Source organism: Hemibagrus wyckioides, linkage group LG01, assembly GCF_019097595.1.
Source record: "Hemibagrus wyckioides isolate EC202008001 linkage group LG01, SWU_Hwy_1.0, whole genome shotgun sequence".
Taxonomy (NCBI): Eukaryota; Metazoa; Chordata; class Actinopteri; order Siluriformes; family Bagridae; genus Hemibagrus; species Hemibagrus wyckioides.
The window spans coordinates 22,755,687-22,764,903 of record NC_080710.1 but is presented as its reverse complement, the minus strand read 5'-3'; the positions used below and the strand labels follow the sequence as shown (position 1 = coordinate 22,764,903).

Sequence of the window (9,217 nt, the reverse complement as noted above, 5' to 3'; positions counted from 1 at the left end):
AATCAGCACACTGCTGTGCTGTTCATATTGGATTCCTGCTCACAGAGTGTAAATAATTCCAAGGCCACTCCAGTCATCCTCTCTGCCTCCTCTAATCACACAAGTAAGCAACTCTAGACTTCAAAATTCTCCCTGATGATTGTCTGCCTCTGTTAGTTTACTTACTTATTTACATATGTTTAGGGGCACAAATGCCCTTAGATGCACTTGTCAAAAATAAAACAAACAAACAAACAAACAGGCAGTGTATACCACATTACAAACGATTATATAGACATTTTATTAGAAATATGACACATTCATCTTGTGCTCTGAAAACTGTACATTAACAAAAAAGACCCAGTGAACTAAAAAAAGAGAGAGTGGGGAGGAGATGGCGGGAACAGGGAGTTTAGACAAGTACAGATCTTTTTGAGTGACAGTCAGTGATATTAAAACACACACTGTTACATAAAGTTACAGAACACTCATATAGTCCAGTAACCTGACAAGATTTGGGGATTCAGTAATGATTTTTATAATAAGAATAACAATATTCCCCAAGCACAGTAAGAAAGATATTTATAGGCTAAAATTCATTGTGTAGAACTCTTTTGGAAATAATTACAATGCTGTACATTACAACAGGACTCTGAAGAGTGAGCCTTGTGCTTTCTCTGTGTGCAACCATCATCACCTCATCACATAAACTCTCTGCATATTCATATACTCTTCATATCTAATTATTCACTTATACTCTTCATATCTAATTATAAGATATATTAAACGTATATTGTATATTCCTTCCCCTGACCTTCGAAAAACATACTCTGAGTACTTTCATCCCACTTTCTCTTGCTTACGGTGATTGACACCTTTAAGAGTTCTGACAAGCGTGTCAAGGCATCACCATAAAGTGAAGAGCATCATGCTAACATGCCATGGGCACAGCACAGATGGGTAATATGTTCTCTTCCAACACGACAAGTTCTTTCTCTTCACATCTGGACTGAAGAATCCATCAACAGGATCGAGTCACTCGATGAGATGCTGCTGAGTGAAACTGCAGACTTGCACAGATGTCTCTTAAGCATCCATGGATGGTTGGCATGTGTTGGATGGCTTGCTGGTTCATTTGGAGATAGGAGTGGCTCTGACATGGGCGCTTTAGGTTGAAGAGGGTTGTGTGGTCAAATCTCATTCTGTGATAGTGGGGAAGGTATAGGCAGCTCTTCTTCTCTTAACAGTCATGTTCTGATGGCTTTGGGCTCTATATTTGGGTAGTGGAGACCTTACCATCATGCCACCTATCACAGCCAAAGCAGCATTGAATCTTTTTGTGGCACATGAACGACAACAACAGCAGTAATAATAATAATAATAATAATAATAATAATAATAATAATAATAATAATAATAATAATAATGATAATAAAACATTACATTCATGATGACAGTTTAAGGTTATGGACTGCTCATGAGGTTTTCTGGCTTTTCATACCTTTTGTTTTGCAAGATACCTTTGCTAAAAGGCTCCTTGTGGTTAATAATCCAAATATCCTTTATCCAAAATGGTCAAAAATAGGTGTGTGTTTGAGTGTTTGCAAAAAATGTAAGAAACTGAAGGCCACACATTCAGGATCCTCCATCCAACCACCTGAATTTCTCTTTTCTTTTCCCCCAGATACACCCCAACATGCCAGTACTACACTCACCCAGTTTCAGCAGTCTGAGCAGTCTGAGCAGTACCGGGCTGTTTATACGACATGTTCAGGCCACTTTATTTCCAAGTATTATGATTGCCATTCCAGCATCAAAATAAAACAAATTGTACACCAGCAAAATTGCCCTGTTTCATCGCTCTTTCACATCTCACTCTCCCTGCATGTCTCTCTCTTTTTCCCTGCCAGTGGAGTTTTTTTCTACACATCTGTGTGGAGCTGTAGGCTTCTCAGACTTCCGTCTGCAGGTCCATAATCTCCTGACCCACCAGTGGGATTGTGGCACTGGTCTTCTCCCATTCCACAGCCTGCAGCTCCAGAGGAGAGGCCTGTAGTGGCTCCAGCTCTTTCCGCACCCACGAGGGAGGAGAGTGAGTCTTCCTGATGCCCTCCCATGCTCGCTTGCTGGGTGTCTGCTGTTTATCCTGTTCCAGGACAAACATGAGGGGGACATAACATTATATCTATTATTATGAACATAAGGAAATGTTACAGATACTGACATATATCACTGATAATAAATATCTTCCCATACTTAAATGTGTATAGGGAGTCCTTTTCGTTTGTTAGATTTACAAAGACCTGTCATTTCATATTACTTTGCTGTGTTACTCTTAGGTCCAAATGATGAATGACACTGATATAAAGGATAACATTGGTAAAATGCTTTATGTTTATTAGATAATAAAATAGATGTACCAACTACATAAACTTATATTGGAACAAGAATACACAGAGTCAAGGTGGGAAGAAACACTGCAACAAAAACAAATGCTTTGTGTGTTTGTGTATGTATGTAATCTTTTATATTTGGTATATATGAATGAATGAGTGGATGAGTGAGTGAATGAATGAGTTGAGTGAATGAGTTACTAACTCAATCCATGAGTGACTGATTGTGTGACAAACTGAGTGAGTGAATGAATGAGCGACTGACTGTATGAGTAAAAGTGAGTGTTATTTCTGTGAGTAAATAAAATACCAAGTGAGTGAGTGACTGAATGAGTGATTGAGTGAGTAACTGATTGAGTGACTGACTGAAAGCCAAATCCATAAGATGCTTTGCGTGTTCCAATTTCTAGTAACAATTTTAAAAGAAACCTAAACTATAATCAAATAATCAAATCGAGCCAGAGAAAAAAAGAGAGAGAGAGAGAAAGAAAATTTTCAGTAGCTTTAGCATCAAGTAAATCTATTTATTAACAAATAAAATCTACCTCTCACAATGTCCCTTACCTTGAATGGAACTGAATATAGTACATGGGGGAAAAAAAGCATTTACTTTTAGTGGCAGGTAATTTCGCATCCACCTCCTCTGAGTGCATGCTGAGTTTAACCCTGTGAATCCATTAAATCTTGGTGTCATGCAACGAGTGCGCGCAAGAGCAGGTAGAATGGTTTTAATAAACGTCCAAACAAACAATCCGAAACGCTAGGCAATACTCAAAATCAGTAAACAGGCACAGGTCAGGTGATCTAAGGACAGGATATCAGAGAGCAAGCAGAGGCAAAAAACAGAGAATGAGGCAAGGTCACTATCAGAATCAATAAACACAATACAAAGGACTCGGTAGTGGCAGAACAAAGGAAACCGGACATATACTGAACAAAAAGTACACAAGGATACACAAAGGACGGGACATGGGTGGAAACCAGACATGAACTAAAACAAAACACATGTGGCAATGTAAACAATCAGAACAACGTGGAAGTGTGCGCTGTTGCACGAGGGAGAGATTCATGACACTTGGATTCAGGACACTTCTTTCTGGAAGACTCAACATGGAAGAACTGCTTATTTTTACTGTTATTCCTCAGCAAAAAGCTTTTTCTGCTTCTCTGTCACAACGCGTCTTATCTCTCACAAACAACAAACTAGGTATCTGTCTAACGTTAGCTACTCAGTGAACCAGTACTTCCCTCCAGAAACACATCACACCAGGAATGCTGATAATCGTCTGATAATTCTCCACCCTAGCAAAGAAATTAGCAAGACGAGTGTGACAGAGAGGAAAAAGGAATTTAAAAAGAGATTGGATGGGAAGCTTACGCTAAGGTTGGTCTTATCACTGCCTCCAGATGACACGCTCCACCTCTTCCCAGGCTTGCTGTCCACCGGCGGAGATTCTCTGTCTTTCTCAGCATGCTGCAATTTTCTGTTCAGGTCCTGGAACATGTCTTGGTGGCGTTTTCTCGTGTGCATGATCTTCTGTGCAAGAGTAAATAAGGATAATACAAATGTCATCATGTACACAGTTCTCACTCTGAGGATGTATTCATTTCCACAAGACTGCAGATGAATGCTGAATATAAAAGGACGGCACAAGTACCTCAAAATCCAGCTCTGCGTAGCGTGATTTTCGTCTCTGCAAGGAGTAAATATGAAAAATGTTAGGATCTTCAATGTTACAGTTTTGGGATTTTTAAAATATTTTTTGTACTAGAGGAAAAATCCACAGAAGCAGTATTGTAGTGGAAAAATCTGTACAGAATCTTTCACTGAGATCTTGGCAGGAGCATACAGTAAACAGCTTGTGACCTCACGGCCTTTCGTTAGCCTGTCTCAAAGTGTCTGAGGAGAGCTTGACCTTCTGCTTGAAGCTGCAACCTTGCACTGCATTCTGGAAACATGTTTGGCCTGCGGTCAGGAAAAGCACCCTGGGCTCTGTGGTCACTTTGCTGTCCGTTCTAGTCACTGTCTAACATTCAAAAACGTGAACAAGGACTGACCTTTGGAGAACACCTATAATGCTGAAGAGGCTTATTCTGGGTGTCTGTGTTACTTTTATCTGTGAGCAATACATGCAGAATTTACAGATTTCCTGATATTTAATTCCTCCACAAAATGCTCTTGATATGGCTTGGTTTATTTCTAAGCCTAATGATTCCTCTGTTTGGACATGTTCTTTCAGTATTATCCTAATATATATTAAAAATCTTCACATAAAATGGCCAAAGATGTCCATTAGGAAAAAGGGACAGTGGAGAGAAAACTAAGAATAAGAAAATAAAACAGGCAGGATCTGAATTAAGGTAATAACAATTAAACAAACTCTCATGTTCACTTTGAACACCATGAGAGTTTTATGATGGCGCCTTTTGGCATGTATAGTTAATGCACAGCCATTTAGAAAACAACCCTGTCACTGGCATCATGAATAATTCAGGCTGTGCATCCTCTCTTAATTAAGCTGCACACAAACAGTGTCGCAGTAGCTAAGTTTCATCCTCCTACAGCCCGCAGGTAGGCTCACACTGATACCGAGTTTGATTAACACTCATTCACTTTTCTGCCTGGTTAAGCTAAAGGCCATGATAATAACCTTCTAGTAAGTGAAGAAATCCTACAAGTAGTGAAATTATTTGGCATGACTATTAGTGCCTCATGCAACCAATGCAAATGAAGTGCATTCAAATCAGCTAACATTTGGATCATGATTATGTTAGACACACTCCACATGATGCACTTAGTGTTAATAGTTAAAAAGATTTTATAACTGTTTATGACGTTTATGTTCTTGTAAAATATCACAGCTGGAAAAAGTAGCCGTGTGTTTTCTAGTCATTTGTACATATTACTATTTTGGACACACTGCAGGCAAAAGAAGCAAAATCGGATCTTGTTTTATATGTGTGATGGCAGTGTGAACAGTAAGGTACACTGTACCTGACACGTTAATATTCAAACCGGGTCACTTTCATATGTAGTGAAATCTGGTACATAGCTGATTTGGGGCAATTTGTGACGTGTGATTGAGTCTCTTGAGTCTCAGATCTGATGTAATTTATGTAAAACTGAAACAGAGCCACACACTGACTGGATTTCGCAGGAAGTCAAGACAAATGTGAGTTACAGACTCTAAATGAAAGCAAAAACTTATTAATGACAAAACTTTCACATAAGTGGAATCTAATTGTATTCTAGTTTGTGGCTCAGAAATGTTAACAAGTTACATGAAGTACAAACCTCTAAACATGACAGATCTCACACTCAGAATTCATCTAAATTATTGTTGTTGTGCACATGAGGGTCAGCTGAGGAGTGTGAAATGTACAGACTATTATTTGATATTTGAACAACTTAAAAAAAAAAAAAGATTTATGGAACTGCATTCGGCCATGAGAACATAAACATCAGTTCGTGAACATCGCACTGAATAAACTGTTGTACAGCACAATATATGATAGTGACATAAAGAACACTACATGATCATTTAAATATATAGACTTGTAAGCTACAGCCTTGCTAGCTTACCTCTAAGGAGCTCATGGACAGTGTGGAGATAGTCTCGCTCTTCGACATCACGCCGGAATTCCCTGAGTCCACTGGCTCTAATGCGCTGTTAGTCCTGTGTGCCTCACTGGAGAGGTTCTGCAAGGGGGAGTCCTTCTCTGTGCATGGCACATTCACCCGTTCAGCAGGAAAACTCTTTAACCCATACCCTGGAACAGGCTCTGTGCTAGCTGTGTTGCTCAGATGGATGAGTCTGGTCTGAGGCACATGCTCGATGCTGATGTTGTACTTGGAGTCCTCTTTGGTTGGCTTGGTTGTCCTGAGGGTGGTGGCAGTGATGGTATTGTTGTTGTAGCCTTGTGTCACTCCACCTCCCTCAGACCCCACATTGTCCCCCTCCAGTTGTTTGAAAAGCTCTCCATCACAGACGTAGATGGCCTTGGCACCAGGCAGCTCGGTACTGATGCCTGCTGTAGCTCCTTTGTCACGGCGCAGTGTGAGCGTATGGCTGCCATATTCTGCCACATTCTGCAGGTGCACTTTGGCCATACTGGCAGGCATCGTGTTGAAGTTGGAGCCTTTCTGCACTGTGAGCTGCTGAGGGGCCAACTTCTCCTCACCCTGCAGTGAAGAGCGCTTACCAGGACCTGGGAAAGAAAAAGACAGGGCATCAAGATTAAACTCGAGGCAACCCTATCCCCTAACCATAACCCACAAGACACTCTACAACATACTGTACACTAGACTATATACTCTACAATACACAAGACAGTTAACAACACACTTCTCCTTAAAACACAGATGCCACCCTTGCATTTTGGGTAGAAAAGGCTTGACTTCTCATTTTACAGCAAGATCATTAAACAAGATCAAAATCATTAATTAAAGCTTAGCAAAATAACAATAAATATATCAATAAAAAAACAACATTTTATTGATTTTTTTCAACAGGGGGTGCAATTAACACACAAATAACTTTTGGGTGCATCCCCCTATATAGTAAAAACATAGCTAGAAAGCCTACCTGACTCTAACTCTATATAGTTTACTATTTATAAAACAAGGCAGTAACAGATACATGTTTTAACTGTAACATGTACCCACGAAGACCAGTCTTTGCTATCACAACCTTAAACATGTAAAATGTTTAAGATAAACTGCCCATGTATCAGCAGTTTCATTATGCGTTATCACAGAAACCCCTTCATTACTGCTAATCTTTCAGATAGATCAATACATAGTCTACACTTGCTGAAGCAGTGGACTTGCAATGATCCCCCTCCCCCCATTATAATGGTATGATAGGTTTTGGTGGATCAATATCTGTTGGACAGATCAGTATCTGACATTATTACTAGATTCCTTAATGGACGCAATTGAACTAGACCCTATATCAGTACCTACTGCAGGGCACCATGTGCACACACACATACACATGCACACACTCTCATGCACATCTAGGGGAACTTTAGAATATTGTCATTATGCATGTACAGTATGTGCCATTATGTACTTGGAAAGTAGGAGTAAGCATCATGCAGACCCTGAATCTGTGAGCTGGCAGCTCTACCTGCTGTGCCTCTCCTACTATAAGATGTTGACATTAAATGACATATTACACGGCAGCAGCAGGGAAAACATTAATTTAGTTGTGGAAATGACGCTTGTAATTTCAAAGCTATTTTTTTTTTAAATATCTAGTAACATATTTCAAGGGATGCATCATACATTTAATGTGATGTAATTATCAATACTCACATAGATCAACATTAATGATATTTCAAATTTATGAACCATAAATCAAATTTACATTCATTACCTTAAATTATTTCTTGTTTTTTTTTTATGCATTACACTTTGCCTGCACTATAACAGGTAAACTTGGCTGCTCCACATCTCAATCCTTTCTCCTGGAATGAGCAGGTTTTCATTCGTATTTGTTTATTTGGAAGACACAGACAAGCTACTAGAATGGCTATGTTTATGGCCAGTTGTGTTTAGAAACCAAACCAGCTTGTTGTTTAATACAGAACACTGCACTTAGCTTGCTGCGTCTACTCGGCTTCAGCAAATGACAAGAAATGTCTTTTGGAAAATAATCATTGTGCGTTAGAAGCTTGTGAGTGAAAACAACGCTGCCAATGACAACAATGACAAGACAAGCAGATGCTAGTGCTGTCACTGTAAAAACATTCCTGATACAGCCATCTTTCATGTGGCTAGATCTCTATGATAATGGACTATGTCCATTCAACTCATTATAATTGTAACACACATACACAGAGAGAGAGAGAGAGAGAGAGAGAGAGAGAGAAAATCACTCCTTAAACACACTGTCAGCCTTGCTGTGTGTCTCAGCCATGCAATGTGGCTAGATGCCGGTGTGATATGCCGTCTAGAGAGATAATCAGATTCGCAGCTCTGATGGATATCAGAGAAGAGAGTGCTGTTTGATGGTGAGACGTCGGGAGGGACTTAATTAGGAGCGGCAGATCTGAGACGCAACAAGGGACAGGCAGCCCTATTTACCTGAACATTACAACTCAGCGGCAAGCACACTGTGGCTCTCAAGGCAGAAATTGCATTATGGGTATGTAATGTGGTGTGCTTCTTGTCAAAACAGCCGGCCGCAACCTCAAGAGGCTGTCACAATTGCAATGGCTCTCAGTATGCGAAGCAGTTTAAAAAAAAGAAAGCAATTTTTCACTCAGAGGCACTGAAATATCTAGAATGATGCCGTACCTGATCTGCAAGCAATGTCAACATCCTTCTCAAAGTCAGTCTGAGGAAAACGCAAGAAGACAGTTTTAGTGGAAAGTGACAGAAGGGATATAGTGAGTATACTGACATCTTTACTTTGGAGTATTACTGATTTAATTACCATGAGCTGAGCATGACCGTTCTGGAAAGATCCACCTGAGTCGCCATTTCCGTCTTCTTGGCGGTCAACAACTCGACACTTCACTGCTTCTTGAACCTAAAGTGCCATGTAAACAGAGTTAAAAACCTGACAGAAATCACACACTGAAATTTTATTTCTCCTACTGGCCAAAAGATCAGTCACAGTCAGTCACAGGTACAGTTTTGTCCATATTTGCACACCTCTCTACGCAGAATACAGTGCACCATGACAATGACAAAGCCCTCAAGGGAATCGAAGATGGCGAAGAGAATCTGGAAGAGAGCTGAGCGGCGGTCAGTAATGGCCAACACTGCAGACATCCAGGTGAGCGCTAACAGTGGCAGAACCACACACGAACTCCACAGAGATGCCCTGCAGGAA

At 40.1% G+C, this 9,217-nt stretch overlaps 1 protein-coding gene across 12 annotated transcripts in view; it reads right to left on the bottom strand.

Annotated features, from left to right (window-relative positions):
* Nucleotides 1–261: 261 nt before the first annotated feature.
* adgrb1a (adhesion G protein-coupled receptor B1a) overlaps nucleotides 262–9,217 on the bottom strand; it is a 79,859-nt gene continuing 70,903 nt past the window's right edge. For 11 of the 12 annotated variants that reach the window (XM_058391023.1, XM_058390956.1, XM_058390947.1 and 8 more), the window contains 7 exons: nucleotides 9,037–9,208; nucleotides 8,816–8,911; nucleotides 8,677–8,716; nucleotides 5,956–6,581; nucleotides 4,031–4,066; nucleotides 3,751–3,909; nucleotides 262–2,125 (listed from right to left, as the gene is read on the bottom strand). In XM_058391023.1, the coding sequence (XP_058247006.1) occupies nucleotides 1,931–2,125; nucleotides 3,751–3,909; nucleotides 4,031–4,066; nucleotides 5,956–6,581; nucleotides 8,677–8,716; nucleotides 8,816–8,911; nucleotides 9,037–9,208 (1,324 nt within the window). In that variant the 3' untranslated portion in view covers nucleotides 262–1,930. The remainder of the gene's footprint in view (nucleotides 2,126–3,750; nucleotides 3,910–4,030; nucleotides 4,067–5,955; nucleotides 6,582–8,676; nucleotides 8,717–8,815; nucleotides 8,912–9,036; nucleotides 9,209–9,217) is intronic. The other variant, XM_058390966.1, reaches the window with a different exon arrangement.